Genomic DNA, 19,916 nt, shown 5'->3' with positions numbered 1-19,916 from the left:
TCAGAAAACTTTGTGACCTCAGTCCTTGTTAGGACAGAACAGGTCAGAACTGACTCAGGGCAACCCACACTCAGATCCATATACTCACACACACACACACACACACACACACACACACACACACACACACACACACACACACACACACACACACACACACACACACACACAGTACCCCACTTGTGCATATTTTACAAGATTTTGCCTTTTAGGTTAAACTCACATGCATGCATATAAAATACCATTTAAAATTGATGTGTCTAACTGTCAGATGAATTTTTAGCATTGATCAACTGCCCATACACAAGCTGTCTGGATTAAAAATTGTATCATATAAAGTAGATTTCAAAACAGACTCCAACACTGGAGTCTATTTTCCAAATACTTAGAAGTGAAATATTCCAGGCAGTAACTACAGTGTATTGTAACTACAGTGTACTGCAACTACAGTGTACTTCAACTACAGAGTACTGTAACTACAGTGTACTGTAACTACAGTGAAATGCAACTACAGTGTACTGTACTATAACTACAGTGTACTGTAACTACTGTACTATAACCAGTGTACTGTAACTACTGTAGTATGAATACAGTGTACTGTAACTACAGTGTACTGTAACTACTGTACTATAACTAGTGTACTGTAACTATTGTACTGTAACTACTGTACTGTAACTGCAGTGTCCTGTAACTAGTGTCATGTAACTACAGTGTACTGTAACTGTACTATAACTACTGTACTATAACTACAGTAATGAAATGAAATGTGCCATATTTTGTCAATTGTGATTTTTACACCCAATCGAAATTTGTCCTCCGCTTTTAACCCATCTGTGCAGTCAGAACACACACACACACACACACACACACACTAGTGATTACTAGGGGGCTGTGGATCACATGTGTCCAGAGCGGTGGGCAGCCCTAGCCCGGCGCCCGGGGAGCAGTTGGGGTTAGGTGCCTTGCTCAAGGGCACCTCAGTCATGGCCTGTCTGGGAATCGAACCCACGACCCTCCGGTCACAAGACCAGTTCCCTAACCAGGCCATGACTGCCCCTGTAACTGGTGTAACTAGTAGTTACAGTACACTGTAGTTATAGTACAGTAGTTACAGTACAGTAGTTACAGTACACCAGAGCCGGAGTGGCTAATCGGGAGGTTCGGGAGGATTCCCGATGGGCCGGCTCATGTCAATCTCTAGTTTGGGCCGATTGGGAAGGAAAAATAATTTTGGGCCGGATTTGGGCATGAAACTCCCGGGCTGAAAAAGTGGCCCACAGTAGTTACAGTACAGTAGTTACAGTACACTGTAGTTACAGTACACTGTAGTTATAACTCCCTCTATATGACTTACAACAGTACAGTAGCTACACTGTAACTACTGTACTGTTGTAAATCATATAAAGGGAGTCAACATCATGTCCCTCATCAGGTCTTCTCGATACAGAATGAATTCATTACAGGTACATAGAAATCACATATTTAATATTACATATTTATGTATTTTTATGCGCACGGTCTAACGATTGTGGAGTGTTTTACAATCCCACAAGCTGGTTCATTTGGTCCGTTGTTTTCTTGAGCCATTTCCTCCTTATAGCCTACGTACTGAAAACATGACTAAGTACACTCTTCTCTTTTATTCTAATTGCACTCAGGGGAGCATGACAGCTCTTTATGCCCGAAAACACGAGCAAGTTCTCGTGTTCTGCAACCCCCCCCCCCCCTCATACACACACACACACACACACACACACATACACACACACACAGTGTTGTTGTGCCTCCTCCCTCCATCCCTCCGCCCTCGTGCACATCATTACGCATTAGAGATTCCGACGCTGCCCACCTCCGTGGGCATGCGCTCGCCGGGTATAAACCGCCCAGCAGCTCCCGGTGTCCGTCAGTCGCACCGACTCGAGCTCGCGCACCGGAGCTGACCGTCAGCGGAGATAGCAGGCACGTCCTCGCGCTCAGGCTAACTCGCTCTCGGTTTTGGTTCAGGATGGAAACTCGTTCGGCTGCGCGGAAAACTCGGTCCTGCAACGCTCACAGATTTAAGAGTGAGTACCCTTCTTGTGCTTGGGTGTTTTTATGCATGCTGATGCTAGAAATAATGATGCAGAATGCAGAATAACAAATGTTTGTACTTCTTATACTTCTTAGATATACTTCTAATTCCAAGTTTACCCCTTCGTCTGGAGTGCACACGTTATAAGACAAATCAGCAGTAGGATTTTATTTATCTATTTGGGGGGAAAAGTTAAGTTTAAGATATAAACTTCTAATATCATACACTCTTACAGAACAACAATTTTCTTTTCATTGTAGTCTAACTACGTGCCAAGTGTAGCCAGTTGTGCAGTTAGACCACATCACTGTCTGAACACCGTCAGGTGGCCGCCGAACCGTGCGATGTGACCGGGTCATGGGTCGGGCAATAGGAAAATCTTGCGTGGACGGGATGAATGAATGCGGCATAATTAATTCACGTCCCGTGTGTCTTCAAGCGGCACGTTATTGTGTGGAGTTACCGGAACCCAGAGATCTGCGCTTAAAATTTAATGCGCCGAGCCAGTCCAGCCTGATCCTGTTTCACGTAGCCGAAGTTAATCCGACCTCCGTGTTTCACGCGCCTTTAGGCACCGCTCGGTCCATACTCCGTTTAGGATCCGTTGGGAATATCACAGGAACCCGAAGCAGGTGTCACCGGTTTTGGGTCTCGAGTAACATAAGGCAGGATTAGCGTTTTTCATGTGTTGTTCACGTTGACACACATGGTTCCGACCACAAAATCAGTGTGTCTGTGTCGCATTTGCATGTTGCAAGAAGCTTCAGCACCACGAGGAGGAAAAGTTTCAAAAGTCTTTAAATACTTTTGTTGGCACTTAACAGGGAATCCAGGAGTTTTAAAAGACTTTCCTTTACATCCCTCTCTCTCTCTCTCTCTCTCTCTCTCTCTCTCTCTCTCTCTCTCTCTCTCTCTCTCAGGCGGACTGACTCTGTGGTTAGTGCTATGGCTGCTGGGTGTGCGCTGTGCCCCGGGCCAGGCTTGCCCGAGGCTCTGTGTGTGTTACCACACACCCATGACCGTCAGCTGCCAATCCCAGAACTTCACCTCTGTTCCTGTCGGTGTGCCGTACGACTCCCAGCGCGTCTTCCTGCAGAACAACCGCATCTCTGAGCTCAGGGCCGACTCCTTTGGCTTTGAGACGCAGGTGAGCACCACGTCCGTGGAACCTTCTGGAGACCATCCGTCCGGTCTATACTGATGAATCATCAAGCGTTCTTGTGCCTCCTTTCACGGTGTGTGTGTGTGTGTGTGTGTGTGTGGTTGCTTCTCTCTCCAGGTCTTGTGGCTGTATTCGAACAACATCTCGTGGGTGGAGGCGGGGCGCGTTTAGTAACCTGCGCGTGCTGGAGGAGTTGGACCTGGGCGACAACCCCTCCCTGCGTCGGCTGGACGGCGGAACCTTCCGCGGGCTGGAGCGTCTGCAGAGCCTGCACATGCACCGGTGCCGGCTGTCCGAGCTTCCGGCCGACCTCTTCCACAAGCTCTACAGCCTGCAGTTCCTCTACCTGCAGGAGAACGAGCTGAACAGCCTGCCCGACGGTCTCTTCTCCGACCTGGTCAACCTCACGCACCTCTTCCTGCACGGCAACCGCATCCGCACGCTGTCCGAGAACACGTTCCGTGGCCTGGTCAACCTGGACCGGCTGCTGCTGCACGACAACCGCGTCCGACAGGTGCACCGACGGGCCTTCCGCGATCTGGGCCGCCTCACGATCCTCTACCTGTTCAACAACGCCCTGCAGGAGCTGCCAGGCCAGGCCATGCGGGACGCCAGCGGTGTCCAGTTCCTGCGTCTCAACGATAACCCGTGGGCGTGCGGCTGCGAGGCCCGGCCGCTGTGGGAGTGGTTCCGCAAGGCCCGGGTCTCCAGCTCCGAGCTGGTGTGCAGCTCCCCGGCGGCACGGAAGGGCCAGGACCTGCGGTTCCTGCGCGAGCTGGACTTCGCGCTGTGCCCCCTCCCCGATCCGGGCTCGCTGGCCGGCACCACCACCACCACGTTCAGCACCAAGACGCGCTGGTGGTTCTCCAAGAACAAGCAGGCCGCCACCACCAAGGGTGCCTACCACAAGGGCGGCGAGACCTTCAAGGCGTTCCCGTTCTCCTCGGTGAAGACCGGCCAGCAGGCGGCCGCAGCGGCGTCCAACCTCGCCCGCAAGTACGAGCTGACGGCGGAGGAGGCCGCCCTGCCCAAGGTGGAGCCAGAAGAATACTGGGCCAACTACGGCAACGAAGACTCCTCAGTCCGCTGCTTCGAGCTCGAGTGCCCGGCGGACGACGACTCGCTCGCCCTCCCGTCCTCTTCCTCCTCCTCCTCCTCCTCGCCCTCGTTTGGGCTCCTGCTGTCTCTCTCCGTGCTGTCCGTCTTCCTTCACCTGCTCTACGGCTGAGCGCCGCTGTACGAACCCGTTACCCCTTTTCTTCTTATGCCCTTCTTTTCTGCGTTTGGCCTTTAATAGGGCCTGATGCTGACAGGCACACAACAGCAGCAATGCTAGACACAGGAGATACAAGGCTGGAATGTGCGCGCGCACACACACACACACACACACACACACACACACACACACACACACACACACACACACACGTGCACGCAGATCCAAGCACTCACCCACACATAAGCTTGTGGAAAAAGTTTGGCAGTGCTCAGTATAATTTGGAAGGCAGCGTTAAGACTTTTGCCTTCATGAGATGGACTACAACCCCCAGGAGGCAGGAAGCTCCCTCAGTTTTCACTCCTGCAGTCAGTATGGCACAAAAACAAGGGAGATACAGATAAAAAAGACAGAGCTGGTCAAGACCAGAGATAGAAATGGAAAGCAGGTAATTGTAGATGACGTGAATAAAGGAGAGAACAACTGTCTGTTTGGTCTCTCCAGAAATGTGTCATCATGAATCCATCAGCACCAGCCGTGTAAATATCCGCCATCTGTAAACGTACAGCTTCACAAGACATCACGCAGGCATATCAGACACGTCGTATAGGTGGAGTTTGTCTCTTCTCCCGTTGTCCAGACCCTGTGGGGCCGAGAAGAGTGCGAGAGAACAGAATAAGAGCGCGAGAGAGCAGAATAAGAGCGCGAGAGAACAGAATAAGAGCGCGAGAGAGCAGAATAAGAGCGCGAGAGAACAGAATAAGAGCGCGAGAGAGAGTGGACAAGCAGGGGTTCACCTGCCTGATCCCAGTCCTGGATTCAAATTGCACTGTGTGTCCTTTGCAAAGCTTATGTGAACTGCAGCAGTGTGGATGTCCGGTCTGGCCATTCAGTCTGTATATAGCAGTTTGAACTTGGGCGTCAGGAGTTAAACATATCACTGTAATATTAACAAGCTAACAGAACTGTGCTTTCTGTCTTCGATCTACTGTAAATAAACCAATAAACCATGTCAATAAAATGTCTGTTTTACAAACTAAACGCAGTCTCACTGACTTACTTGCTTGTGTTTATGTTTGACCACTCATGAACAAATATACACGATATATTTTATAATAAACACATTAACGAAGTCAAATAATTATGACCTTTACATTCTTCTGGTGGTGACGCATAATTAGGTCATGATTCAAAAAGTAACCTGTCTGAGCCCCAGGTGCCTAATTAAGCTCATCAAGTTGCCCTCTTTAAAATCATAAATGTTTAAAGTTAGCAGCCCGTGCCCGTCTGTGCCTTTGTGGCCCAACATAGGTCTGGCACGAGTGCCATGCCAGGCGCATCACCTCAAAAACCAGTGATCCAAAGAGCCAGCAAGTCAGGGAATGAAAGTGAGGTGTTTCTAACACGCAACACCCCCCCCCCCCCCAACCTAACATGTACATACACACGTAAGTGCTTATAAATAACGGCCGGAAGTGTTTCCTCCTGACATAAACGTGCGATGTGGCCCCATCCTACGCTCCGGCAAACACTTTTGTTTCGAGATTCTTTCATAAGACGTCTTTTTATTCTGCTGTCAATATGCTTGTGAAGAATGTAGAGTCACGTCATTCTCATGAATGTCTCATCAGTGCCTGATCCCCCCCCCCCCCCCCCCCAACCCCCCCATCGTCTCGTTGGCTTCCTCACAGTCGCAGATGGCTGTGTTCGCCTGGCCGGCTGAGCTGGCGCGATAGTGACGCTCGTCCTCATTCGCGTCCCCGTCCATTAGAGAACTAATTTGCGTTAGTGTGTGTGTGTGTGTGTGAGCGTGCACGTGTGAACGCGCACGTGTGTGCGGGATGCAGAGAGCGGGAGGGAGAGAGAGTCTAATCTTGCAAAGTGCGAGATCATTACTGGACAAGATTTGGCTGTGGGCACATAGAGTGAGAATAGCAGCAGGAGAGCCACCAAGACTCCAGCGTGAACTTCGCCGTATGATCTGGGCCATCGGCGCAGAAGAACTGAAGAAATACACAAGAGTGGATATTTGGGGGTATGAAACAGACGGAAAGCAGGGGTATAGTGCACAGCTCGGTCAGGCCTGCACGCGGAGGCCTGCAGGCCAGAGTAGAACACTGTGCTGCTACGTAAGTTGTGGCCTGGCGTTTAACGACTGGTCTGTTCACTAGTGGAGCGGAGGGTTGTCCTTTAGCTGGTCCTTCAGAAGGCAGTAGGTCATGTCTTCACCGCTAAGTGACGCACCAGTCAATCGGGGTCAGGTGGCGAGTTTCAAATGGCCTGAAAAGGAGGTGTGATCTTGTAAAATATGCACAAAGGTGGTGCTATTGTGTATGTGTGTGTGTGTGTGTGTGCGCGTGTGTGTGTGTGCGTTGCATCCCTGGGAACTGGTTCTAAATATGCGGGGAGGATAAAGGTCAGATAAAGAACTTCATATTGGGGTAAAATAGATGATGTACTTGATTTTAGACAGAATGGTAAATGTTGCATGAATGGGATGAACGTTTGCCTGATACTGGGCCGGGGGGACCAAGGGCTTATGATTCAGACACAACGTCACCAGCGTGGGGGTCTACACCCTCTTCTCCCCCTCCTTCTAAGCTTCTGTTCATAGCAAAGAATAGCCATGCCAGACGGCACCCGCAGTGTGTGTGTGTGTGTGTGTGTGTGTGTGTTTTGGGTTTGTGTGAAGTCTATTTCAAAGTTTGCATGCATTCAGATTCACTCAGATTCACTCAGATTCACTCAGATTCACTCAGATTCACTCAAATTCACTCAAATCCTCTTTTGGCATCTCAGTGTTTATATGGACAAGCTGCTGGTCTTAGATGGCTAACTGCACAAATTCATTTATAGGCTCTTAGATATCTTCATCCCCCTCTCTCTCCCTCTCTCTCTCTCTCTCTCTCCCATTCGTTCTTTTCCATCACTCTACTCCTGTCAGCCATGTTTGCACAGGCTGTACCTAAGATTGCATTACTAGCTCAAGACACACACACACACACACACACACACACACACACACACACATGTGCGTGCGTATTCTTGGTGTCCTGTTTGTTGATGAGTAAGTGCACATTGAAAGGTCTCACTCCCACCAGTATTTCTCTCCCTCTTTCCTAGCTCGCTTCATCTTTCACAGATCTGTCCATCCCTTCATCATTAGTTATGCATTTTCATTTGTTTTTCAATCACATTCACTGTCACATTCTTTCATTACTCACCTCCACCTTATTTTGCTTTGCTGCTTGTAGCAATTTTATTCTTTCGTAAACTTCAAAGCTTCAAATCTTTATCTTTATCTTTTTCAGTTTTTTTCCTTGTCTTATAAGTTGTCTCATTTGCTCATTTGCACTGGTCATTTGCAAATATTGGACATTACACTAGTACGCAGCTAAATGTCATTAATGATACTTCTCTTAGGAATGCAGAAACAGCACAGCTCAAAAAAGGTATCGCAAACTCATGCATTTCGTCTGCCCCCTAGTGGTTGTTGTGTTATACTACGGCCCAGGTAAAAAATTGTAATGAGTACGTTTAAGAGTGCAATCTGTGCATATGAGTTGCCCAACAAGTGGTTGCTTACTTACACACGTCTGCATGACAGAAAGGTTTCATTTTCAAACATATTCTGAATGCACAAAATAGCCCCAAATTCTATAGCTGTAACAAAAGAAAAATAAATAAATAAAAATCATTAGCTTTAATAAGGTTACTGTGAAATAAATGACAGGTAGCATGAAGAAAATACAACTTTATTCATTGAAACTAAAAGCAATTATTAGACAAGTGTAGAATTGTGTTTAAATACTCATTATAACAAATATTTTGGTTAAAATTATATCACTTTATATATTTAGTTAAAAGAGAGTGAAGCAGCTCGATCTGCACCAATGACGTTGACAGTTCTCATTGAAAATGCATAAAAATATTTAAAAGAGAATAAAATAACTGAGGAATGTTTGTCTGACGAGAGTTCGGGAGTAGCAAGAGGAGTCCGTAACTTCTATTCAGATACTGCACCTTTGTGTGTGTGTGTGTGTGTGTGTGTGTGTGTGTGTGTGTGTGTGTGTGTGTGTGTGTGTGTGTGTGTGTGAGCAAGAGAGACATCATGTTGTGTGTGTGGTTATGAGACTGAGGAGCATTGAGAGAGATGTGTGTGTGTGTGTGTGTGTGTGTGAGCAAGAGAGACATCATGTTGTGTGTGTGGTTATGAGACTGAGGAGCAATGAGAGAGATGTGTGTGTGTGTGTGTGTGTGTGTGTGTGTATGTGTGTGTGTGTGTGTGTGTGTGAGCAAGAGAGACATCATGTTGTGTGTGTGGTTATGAGACTGAGGAGCATTGAGAGAGATGTGTGTGTGTGTGTGTGTGTGTGTGTGTGTATGTGTGTGTGTGTGTGTGTGTGTTTAAGGCCAGAGAATAAAAGCTAGGGAGAAAAACAGGAAAAGAAACAAAAACTATAAATCATAACCAACACAAAGGAATTTCAAACAGGAGAGAGGGAAGAGAAAGAAAAGAAAAATGATTTTACAGCAAAACACTTCACCAAATGACATAAAGAACTCTCATACACACCCACTGAAACTGGACACACATGCACACAGGTGTAGCTTACTATTGAAATTAGGGCTAATTATTCTTATCATTCATATCATTAGACTATGTAGTTATGAGACTATGTACATTAGACTATGAACCCAGCTTCAATGTCATCTTAATGATGGTTCTTAGAGAGTATTTATTAAAGGCCTAACTAACTGCTTTAGTTTTTCATGTTGGATGTCTGCTCAGAGCACCATCTCTCTGTGGACTCTGGAGCAGGACACACTCACACACACCTTCTCATGTTTTCATGTTGGAATGTCATACACACCTTCTCTTCGATCTCTTTGATTTGACGTCTCTGTATATCGATCTTGTCCTCCAGCTCTCTGATCCTCTGTCAGATATAAACAAAGGCAGGATTATAATCCCATGACCAAAACAAAGCCCTTCATCATACAACCCTTAAATTTGGTGTATGTCTACAAAATTGCTATAAATATTGTATTTAGAAGCCAGTAATAAAAACCTTGATGTAAACTTGATGTAAAACTTTCCAGCTGTTTTAGAACAGATGCACACCCATATACACACAGACCAATACACACACACACACAGACCTATACACACACACACACACACACACACACACACACACACACACACACACACACACACACACACACGTACACACACACACACACACACACACACGTACACACACACACGTACACACACACACACACACACACACACACGGACCCATACACACACAGACCCATACACACAGACCCCCCCCCCCCCCCCACACACACACACACACACACACGGACCCATACACACACAGACCCATACACACACAGACCCCCCCCCACACGTGTACACACACACACACACACACACACACACACACACACACACACACTAACCTGTTGGGCAGACTGGAGAAGCTCCATACGCTGCTGTAAGATCAGTGTGTCGGCATGACGACTCTGCCTCAGGATCTGCCTCCGCACTGCCTCCATAGACTCAGCTAGCTCCGCCCGCTGCCTGTCACTCAGGCTCTCACCCAATCGGCTGTCTGGCTCCTGCTGCATGATGGCATAAAGTGTGGCCTCCAGCTCCTGCACCCTCTGGAGGAAATGACATCACAGTGGAATTCAGACACTGAGAATACTTGAATTCCGCTCTGATGTCATTTCCTCCAGACACGAGCGTACTTTCATTCTTCTAAAAATACGTCGCATTTTCCTTCATTATCAATTAGCTGTATTTGTACCAGGTGGGCGTGGTCTAGTGCCTGCTTCCTGTAGTCTAGCTCCTCTTCCAGGAAGCCCTTCTGCTTACTAAACAGCTCCTGTTCATGGCATAAACACACAACAGAAAATATTACTGAAACCTGCCAGCTTTGTGTTTTTACTTTACACCTACTTTTAAAGCAAATGTTTTACCTTCTCATTCTCAAGATCAATCATCTTCTGTGTAAGAGCTGCTTCAGTGTTGTCTATCTGTTTCAGCCACTGCAGACAGACAGACAGACAGACAGACAGACAGACACACACACACACACACACACACACACACACACACACACAGCTGTTTATGGGAGGCCAGTATAAGATACTGCATCTCTATCAAATGTGCTGACTACACTTCACTCATAAATTACTGCACTTCATTTCAATGCTTTCTCACCTGGGAGATACAATAACAAGTTATGCATTTGTGGACTGGCTAGGAGGATGGTTCTTTCTTCACACTGTGCCCTTAGAAACAGCAACACACTTCATGTATTTATAATAATAATAAATAGTATATTAAAAGCAATAAACTTCAGACCTATTAAGTAATGTTACACAATTAAGGCATTATCCTAAATTAAATTAATTTCGCTTATTCATTTTGTGAAAAAAAATAATAAAAAATAACTCCAAATCTTTAAGAACGTAGCATACTCCAATATACACCTGATTTGAGTTAATCAGCATATGTGGTTGATCTCTGGTCCTACGGAGGGTTAGTATGAACAATGTAGAGTGAGGTTAACCCCAAAAGACCCCAAGTAATCAGTTTAAGAAGAACTCTTTTGTATCTTTTCGAGAATCTCAAATTCATTAGAATACAGGGGTTTTCTTTAAGTCTTACATGATATTTTATGAATTACAGTGTAAAATATTTGAATATGTTTCTAACTCAGCTTGGTGTAATTGATGAAAGTTGTAAAATGGCATAGTCAGTTACATACACTCACTGGCCACTTTATTAGGTACACCTGTCAAACTGCTCATTGAAGCAAATATCGAATCAGCCAATCACATGGCAGCAAATGAATGCATTTAGGCATGTAGACATGGCCAAGACGAGCTGCTGCAGTTCAAACCAAGCACCAGAATGTGGAAGAAGGTGATTTAAATGACTTTGAACGTGGCATGGTTGTTGGTGCCAGACGGGCTGGTCTGAGTATTTCAGACACTGCTGATCTACTGGGATTTTCACACACAACCATCCCCAGGGTTTACAGAGAATGGTCCGAAAAATTTAAAATATCTAGTGAGCGTCAGTTCTGTGGGCACAAATGGCTTGTTGATGTCAGAGGTCAGAGGAGCATGACCAGACTGGTTTGAGCTGAACGGCAACGGTAACTCAAATAACCGTTACAGTCGTTACAACAGAAGCATGCAGAAGAGCATCTCTGAGTGCACGACACGTTGAACCTTGAGATGGATGGACTGGTGGGGGATATTTTCCTGGCACACTTTGGGCCCATTAGTACCAATTGAGCATGGTGTCAACGCCACCGCCTACCTGAGTATTGTTGCTGACCATGTCCATCACTTTATGACCACAGTGTACCCATTGTCTGATGGCTACTTCCAGCAGGATAACGCACCATGTCATTTAAAGCACGAATCATCTCAGACTGGTTTCTTGAACACAACAATGTACTCTAATGGCCTCCACAGTCACCAGACCTCAATCCAATAGAGCACCTTTGGGATGTGGTGTTGAATCTATGCCACGGAGGATTAAGGCAGTTCTGAAGGCAAAAGGGGGTCCAACCCGGCACTAGCAAGGTGGACCTAATAAAGTGGCCGGTGAGAGTATATGGATGTGGATTTACAGGGCGTACTATGTTAGCAGCTAATGAAATGTGCAATTGTATTGGAGCTACAGATAGATGGCGCCAGAGTGTCAGAGTGTCAGAGTGTCAGAGGTGATACCTTCTCACAGCGAGACAGAACTGTGCTTGCCTGGATCACTGTAACTTGCTCTTCATTCCGCAAGTTCTGAGAGAGAGAGAGAGAGAGAGAGAGAGAGAGAGAAAAGCAACAGAGGCAGATATATTTTTTATGTATAGGCAGCCACTGCTGTCCTAAACATCAGTGAGAGAAGCTTTCGTGTTACTCTCGTCTGTCCGTCTTACCCCATTGTCTCCCAAGATGTCCAGTTTCTTCATCAGGTCAGGAATAATGACATCCTATAACACATATACACAAGTACCACACCAAATGCTGCACTTTTACCTGTGAAGGTGAGTATGAATTTTTGCAATTTATGGCTTATGTCACCTATGTATACAAACTGGGTTTAGTAGGTGAGACATGTGAATTTATACATACCTACTGATGAGCTAGCTGGCCATGCGAGCAAATTCATAGCCACTTACATTACATCTAATAACATTTAAGATAGCCGTCGGCTATTTGTATCTTAACACCTGGCAGAAATTGTCACTGCTGCTGGTTGTTGCATGAATGTTTGCTCACGTGAGTGTGTGTGTGTGTGTGTGTGTGTGTGTGTGTGTGTGTGTGTGTGTGTGTGTGTGTGTGCGTGTGTGTGTGTGTGTGAGTGTGTGTGGGTGTGTGAGTGTGTGTGTGTGTGTGTGTGGGTGGGTGTGTGAGTGTGTGTGTGTGTGGATGTGTGTGCATGAGTGTGTGTGAGAGTGTGTGTGTGAGTGTGTGTGTGAGAGTGTGTGTGTGTGTGTGCGTGTGTGAGTGTACGTGAGTGTGTGTGTGTGAGAGTGTGTGTGCGCGTGTGTGTGTGTGCGTGTGCGTGTGTGTATGTGTGTGAGTGTGTGTGGGTGTGTGAGTGTGTGTGTGTGTGTGGGTGGGTGTGTGAGTGTGTGTGTGGATGTGTGTGTGCATGAGTGTGTGTGTGTGTGTGTGTGTGTGTGAGAGAGTGTGTGTGTGTGTGTGTGTGTGCGTGTGTGAGTGTACGTGAGTGTGTGTGCGCGTGTGTGTGTGAGTGTGTGTGCGTGTTTGTGAGTGTGCGTGTGAGTTTGTGTGTGAGCGTGAGTGTGTGTGAGTGTGTGTGTGTGAGTGTGTGTGTGTGAGTGAGCGTGAGTGTGTGTGTGTGAGTGTGTGTGTGTGAGTGAGCGTGAGTGTGTGTGTGTGAGTGTGTGTGTGTGAGTGTGTGTGTGTGTGTGTGTGTGTGTGTGTGAGTGTGTGTGTGTGTGTGAGTGTGTGTGTGTGTGTGTGTGAGTACCTTGATCCCCTCCTGTTGGCAGTGTATCTGCAGGCTACTGCTGTGCTCCGAGGCCGAGATGTGCAAGTTAAAGGCAGGAGATCGCCGCTCCCTCTCCTATTGGTCAGACACAGAGTTGCTCTAGACATGACGCACGTCTCCCTCTCCTATTGGTCAGACACAGAGTCGCTCTAGACATGACGCACGTCTCCCTCTCCTATTGGTCAGACACAGAGTCGCTCTAGACATGACGCACGTCTCCCTCTCCTATTGGTCAGACACAGAGTCGCTCTAGACATGACGCACGTCTCCCTCTCCTATTGGTCAGACACAGAGTCGCTCTAGACATGACGCACGTCTCCCTCTCCTATTGGTCAGACACAGAGTCGCTCTAGACATGACGCACGTCTCCCTCTCCTATTGGTGAGACACAGAGTTGCTCGAGACATGTCCGTACGCATCACGGCGCCGCTGCTTACCAGAGCACATCGTGGGAATATCACACTTACGACACACTCTGCCAATTATCAGGCGAATGGAAGGAAATCAGTTTGAGAATTGTGTTGACACACGTTTCGTATAAACCTACTAAACTATTAAGTTAAAGCATCCATGGACAAACAAATAAACAAGTAAATAGAGGCGTATAAGCACAGATAATTCTTCCTGGATGGCTGCATTGGGGGTTTCCTTTGGATTTCATCCCCTTGACTTTGTAACCATCGTGAACTTGATATGAACCAAAACAATGTGGAATACGATGTAATGTAGGAACACGCCAGGCAGTGTGAGTGCTACTAATGAAATGAAATGGGTGTGTTTCACTGATCACACATATATGTAAAAGACATGCACACGCAAAAGAAATACAGAGACACAGAAGTCCATCCTTACTATGGGATCGTGTTTCTCCATAGTAAAACGATTTGATATATATCAAATGAGCTGTGCTCAGGATGCCCACGTGTACTGTCTTCTTCTCAAAATAGATGCACGCGTGCACGTCAATACATGTCCATACACACACACACACACATACGCACAAAACACAAAAATAACATGCGGGAAGTGGAGTCAAAAATGGTGACGAACTTCAATCAAATAAATTTTATTCCAAATCATATTCAACTGATTAAAACAGCACTTTAAAAATGTACATCGTTTAAATAATCACTTAAAATGACACAGATGACCGTTTGAACATAAAAGGATGCAGAGTGCTTATTCATGTGCATTTACATGCAAGTGTAAGAGAGGTGTGTGTGTGTAAGTGTGTGTAAGTGCCTCCGGTGTGTGTGAGTGCACATGTAGACTCCTATGTGTTTATCTTATGCAGACAGCAGTTGGGGTTGGCCAGTTGTTGCCGTGGGAACAAGTCTCTTACTTCCAGTTCTAGAATGCGAAACTCCAGCAGTTCATTCTGGTCCTGCGTGTCACGCACCTCGGAGCGTAGGCGTGTCTCACACTGTTCAAGCACCTCTATCTATCACACACACACACACACACACACAGCTGTCACATTTATGAAGTTGTGTGCACGTGTGTTCTCACGTGAAGATGGAGAGAGTACCTTTTCTTTCAGTCCCTGATTCACCCTGACGAGAGTCTGCTTTTCCTCCACCCACTTTGAGTCCTGCAAAACACACACACACACACACACACACACACACACACACACACACACACACACACACCATTACACACATCATATGTTCCCACTTAAAATATATATGCAAACAACATAGAAAAGGCCCTTCCTTCTGACATATATGAATGTGGAATGGAACCACCCACACATCATCAAACCACTTCCACACTTACACAGAGTGCACGTACCACCTACACACACACACACACACACACACACACACACACACACACACACACACAGAAAGCTAAAAGGTAGGACAACACTCCAGTTTCATTGGGGTGCATGCAGCAGCTCTAACACCATGTTTATCCAGAGAAGCACAGGAGAGCGTCTACACCGATAATAACTGAGGTACACAGAGATCATTAGCGCTGCGTCTGAGCGCCTGATCCAAGCCGTCATGCGAGGGTGAAGGGCTTCTACTGGAATCATGCACTACACAGATGACCAACTAAACTCAAAGCTGTAACAGAACAGGGCTGATTTAAAACAGAATGAGGTCAAACATGGTACAATATAAATGTTTACAGTGTCATAAGGAGCTCAGATGGATTAAGCCTTTTTGTGTAATAATTTGCCTTCTAATGTCTATTTATCTGTGATGAGTTATAACCAGGGCTTATAAATCCAGTCGCAGTATAAACTGCTACAGTTGCCAAAGACTGAAGTTACCATCAGACAGACAAGCAGCACAGCCAATGAGAGCGAAGCCAGGGGCCTGTTCTCCCCGCCCCTTTTCCCCATTACCTGCCCCTTCTCTGCAAGGCTTCTCTCCAAGTCAGCGATCCGCGCCTGACAGGCACTCAGCTCCGCCTGCAGCTGCTCCCCGCGTCTGACGGACAGAGCACACAGCCAATCAGATAGTCAGCCTATGGCAGACTGATTACAGACAGCTTCATTCGGGTCAGTTCTAATGTTATGTTTAAAAAAAAACAGCTCAAATAGTTGTTGAGTGGGAGAAAGTCTAAACAGACCATCCTTGTCAACGTGCCAGTTCATATCATCACCATGAGTAGCGGTCGGCTTAAGCCTGGCCGCGCCTGGTTGCCTGGGAGTTCTGGTACCGACTGGACAGTGCTCTGGCAAGCAGCCACAATCTGTCCAGATTGAGCTCTACAGCAAGTTGTGCCCAACCCAAATGAATTCACGCACATCAGGGGAGCTTAAAGGTGAGCCCTGAACACGCCACATCAGGGGAGCTTAAAGGTGAGCCCTGATCACGCCACTTCAGGCTGACTCCAGCCGTGCCGGTGCTGGTGCAGCGAGACACGCTTCCTGACACAAGAAGCCCTGGAAACACTTGCAGACGAGCACATTTCCTCAATATACATCCGGAAAGTACGCCGGAAAAGACTTGCTTTTGTCTTTTTTATGATAGGCTAATGCAGTTAGATATCCTTTATGCTCTACATGCTCTTATTGGTTATAAAACGTGTTATGTTATAATAAACAAATAAATAATGTCTGACTGGAGCGTGGTGGTTGGGTGAGATGAAGAAACAGTGATAATAGCTGAAACAGGAAGATGCACTGAGACAACAGCCAGCATGCTGCAGTGAGCAGTGCGGGGGAAGGCTCGGACACAAAGGCCGGCGTGAGACGGGGCGAGACGAGGCGAGATGAGGCGAGATCTTGGGTGCTCCTACCCTGCAGTGTCTCTCGGGGTCCAGCGGGCCGGCGGCCTCCTGCAGGAGAGCGTACGCCCGCTGCAGTGCCTGATACTCGCGCGTCAGCTGACGAAAACGAAGCTCCGCCTCCTCCCGAGAGAAGGCCTGGCCAATCACAGTCCACACCACACCATTACATCATGGAACATGGGTGTTAGGTAAGTCTGGGAGCACTACGGAGCCACACACACCCACATACTTGCAATCGGAGCTTATGTATTTCAACTAGTAGATTAGTGGCTGGATTTACAGTTTTTACAGCAATATAATGCGCTTTTAGAAGCAGACCAGAAGGCAGCTGTGTCACATGACTAGGGATCACATGACCCTGTGTGTACGCGAGGGCTTTTCTCACCTCCTCTAACTCCTCCTCTGGTGTAGCCGGGGTTTGGTCTGTGTTGTATGACGTCAGAGAGGACGTCTCAGAATCAACAGACTCCTCATCAAATCCAAAATATGTCTCCACAACATGCCTCTGAGAGAGAGAGAGAGAGAGAGAGAGAGATACTCACTTATGTGTTCAAACAGGGAGAGTGTCTACAGAGACCCCACGTCACAGCATGCACGGCGACAAACAGAGCGCCTCCCCCTGGAGGGCGGCCACGGTCCCCGGGGTGGCACGCCATCTTACCATCGTGCTTGTAGGTCATCTCCTGACAGCCCGAGAAATACAGACACACCAGCGTACATATGCAGAGAAAGGAGGAGAAGTAGAGGACCAGAAGGAAATACTCGGTCATGCTGAGCGTCGGGGTGTGTGAGGGGTGTGTGGGGGGTGTGTGAGGGTGTGTGAGGGGTGTGTGGGGGTGTGTGCACGCACTCAGCCCAGTTCAGAGCTTGTCCATTCAATAATCCCAAAAAAAGGTTCAATCCAAGCTGGGTCAAGCCAAGGTGTGTGTGGCTATCTCCTCCTGGTCCGGGAGCACCTGACGCTGGAAGGGTGTGTGTGTCTGCAGGGCTGGTGTGTGTGTGTGTGGATGCTTCTGGAGATCTGATGCTGCTGTCTTTGAGTTTGACTCCTCCTCCTTAGCAACAGCTAACGATAAACAACCAAACCCCTCCCAGTGTTCTCTAGCTATACACGCATGGCATGCACACACATATACACAAACAGACACACACAAAGACATACACAACATTTAGCTGCTTAATCTTGGATCTGGAATCGGTTTTTGTTTGTTTGTTTGTTTGTTTTTTACAATTTTTTATTATCATTGTGGAACCATTATGGCTTCTCATTAAAGTGAAATGAAGAAATTAAGAATCTAACAAGAGCTTTGATAGAGGAAGATTGAAGAAAGAATGAAAGACTGAGATATAGAGAGATGGAGGGGGAAAGTTTGATTGCTCTTTGCTGCTCACTCTCTTTCTTACACACACACACACACACACACACACACACACACACACACACACACACACAATCAATCAATCAATCAATCAATCAAATTTTATTTATATAGCGCTTTTTACAACAGTTGTTGTCACAAAGCAGCTTTACAAGTGCCGAGTCCTAGCCCCCAATGAGCAAGCCAAGGGCGACAGTGGCAAGGAAAAACTCTCACACACACACACACACACACACACACACACACACACACACACACACACACACACACACACACACACACACACAGGGGAGGTGGTTGCTTAGTGATGAATAAGTAGGTGGCTGTTAGTACAAGTGTCAATGGGCCTGGTCCCAGGGTGCACACAGGAGTGAGCGTGTGAGCGTGGGTGTGTGTGAGCGTGGGAGTGTGTGAGCGTGGGTGTGTGTGAGCGTGGGAGTGTGTGAGCGTGGGTGTGTGTGAGCGTGGGTGCGTGTGAGCGTGGGTGCGTGTGAGCGTGGGTGTGTGTGAGCGTGGGTGTGTGTGAGCGTGGGAGTGTGTGAGCGTGGGTGTGTGTGAGCGTGGGAGTGTGTGAGCGTGTGAGCGTGGGTGTGTGTGAGCGTGGGTGTGTGTGAGCGTGGGAGTGTGTGAGCGTGGGTGTGTGTGAGCGTGGGTGTGTGTGAGCGTGGGTGTGTGTGAGCGTGTGAGCGTGGGTGTGTGTGAGCGTGGGTGTGTGTGAGCGTGGGAGTGTGTGAGCGTGGGTGTGTGTGAGCGTGGGTGTGTGTGAGCGTGGGAGCGTGTGAGCGTGGGTGTGTGTGAGCATGGGTGTGTGTGAGCGTGTGAGCGTGGGTGTGTGTGAGCGTGGGTGTGTGAACGTGGGTGTGTGTGAGCGTGTGAGCGTGGGTGTGTGTGAGCGTGGGAGTGTGTGAGCGTGGGTGTGTGTGAGCGTGGGTGTGTGTGAGCGTGGGTGTGTGTGAGCGTGGGAGCGTGTGAGCGTGGGTGTGTGTGAGCATGGGTGTGTGTGAGCGTGGGTGTGTGTGAGCGTGGGTGTGTGTGAGCGTGGGTGTGTGTGAGCGTGGGTGTGTGTGAGCATGTGAGCGTGGGTGTGTGTGAGCGTGGGTGTGTGTGAGCGTGGGAGTGTGTGAGCGTGTGAGCGTGGGTGTGTGTGAGCGTGTGAGCGTGGGTGTGTGTGAGCGTGGGTGTGTGTGAGCGTGGGTGTGTGTGAGCGTGGGTGTGTGTGAGCGTGTGATAGTGGGTGTGTGTGAGCGTGGGTGTGTGTGAGCGTGTGAGCGTGGGTGTGTGTGAGCGTGGGTGTGTGTGAGCGTCGGAGTGTGTGAGTGTGTGAGCGTGGGTGTGTGTGAGCGTGGGAGTGTGTGAGCGTGTGAGCGTGGGTGTGTGTGAGCGTGGGTGTGTGTGAGCGTGTGAGCGTGGGTGTGTGTGAGCGTGGGTGCGTGGGTGCGTGTGAGCGTGGGAGTGTGTGAGCGTGGGAGTGTGTGAGCGTGTGAGCGTGGGTGTGTGTGAGCGTGGGTGTGTGTGAGCGTGGGAGTGTGTGAGCGTGGGTGTGTGTGAGCGTGGGTGTGTGTGAGCGTGGGTGTGTGTGAGCGTGTGAGCGTGGGTGTGTGTGAGCGTGGGTGTGTGTGAGCGTGGGAGTGTGTGAGCGTGGGTGTGTGTGAGCGTGGGTGTGTGTGAGCGTGGGAGCGTGTGAGCGTGGGTGTGTGTGAGCATGGGTGTGTGTGAGCGTGTGAGCGTGGGTGTGTGTGAGCGTGGGTGTGTGAACGTGGGTGTGTGTGAGCGTGTGAGCGTGGGTGTGTGTG

General features: G+C 48.0%; 2 protein-coding genes across 3 annotated transcripts in view; one reads left to right on the top strand and one right to left on the bottom strand.

Annotated features, from left to right (window-relative positions):
* The first annotated feature begins 1,893 nt into the window (after window positions 1-1,893).
* Window positions 1,894-5,480, top strand: rtn4rl2b (reticulon 4 receptor-like 2b). The gene is given in 4 exon segments (XM_077022494.1): window positions 1,894-2,063; window positions 2,992-3,218; window positions 3,351-3,392; window positions 3,394-5,480. Coding segments are annotated over 4 exon segments (1,395 nt in total). The 5' UTR covers window positions 1,894-2,005; the 3' UTR covers window positions 4,462-5,480.
* A 2,724-nt stretch (window positions 5,481-8,204) lies between these two features.
* The window catches only part of jakmip1 (janus kinase and microtubule interacting protein 1), a 22,056-nt gene continuing 10,344 nt past the window's right edge, over window positions 8,205-19,916 (bottom strand). Inside the window, exons 10-22 of one of the 2 annotated variants that reach the window (XM_077022493.1) lie at window positions 17,130-17,249; window positions 16,754-16,879; window positions 15,855-15,929; window positions 15,027-15,089; window positions 14,841-14,939; window positions 13,478-13,573; window positions 12,417-12,470; window positions 12,214-12,279; window positions 10,444-10,512; window positions 10,272-10,349; window positions 9,922-10,125; window positions 9,324-9,389; window positions 8,205-8,907 (exon numbers count right to left, since the gene is read on the bottom strand). In XM_077022493.1, coding sequence (XP_076878608.1) covers window positions 8,857-8,907; window positions 9,324-9,389; window positions 9,922-10,125; window positions 10,272-10,349; window positions 10,444-10,512; window positions 12,214-12,279; window positions 12,417-12,470; window positions 13,478-13,573; window positions 14,841-14,939; window positions 15,027-15,089; window positions 15,855-15,929; window positions 16,754-16,879; window positions 17,130-17,249 — 1,167 coding nt within the window. In that variant the 3' untranslated portion in view covers window positions 8,205-8,856. The remainder of the gene's footprint in view (window positions 8,908-9,323; window positions 9,390-9,921; window positions 10,126-10,271; window positions 10,350-10,443; window positions 10,513-12,213; window positions 12,280-12,416; window positions 12,471-13,477; window positions 13,574-14,840; window positions 14,940-15,026; window positions 15,090-15,854; window positions 15,930-16,753; window positions 16,880-17,129; window positions 17,250-19,916) is intronic. The other variant, XM_077022492.1, reaches the window with a different exon arrangement.

This window comes from Brachyhypopomus gauderio, chromosome 11 (genome assembly GCF_052324685.1).
Source record: "Brachyhypopomus gauderio isolate BG-103 chromosome 11, BGAUD_0.2, whole genome shotgun sequence".
NCBI lineage: Eukaryota > Metazoa > Chordata > Actinopteri > Gymnotiformes > Hypopomidae > Brachyhypopomus > Brachyhypopomus gauderio.
Note: the sequence above shows the minus strand (reverse complement) of the source record. Positions and strands in the feature narration are given on the sequence as shown.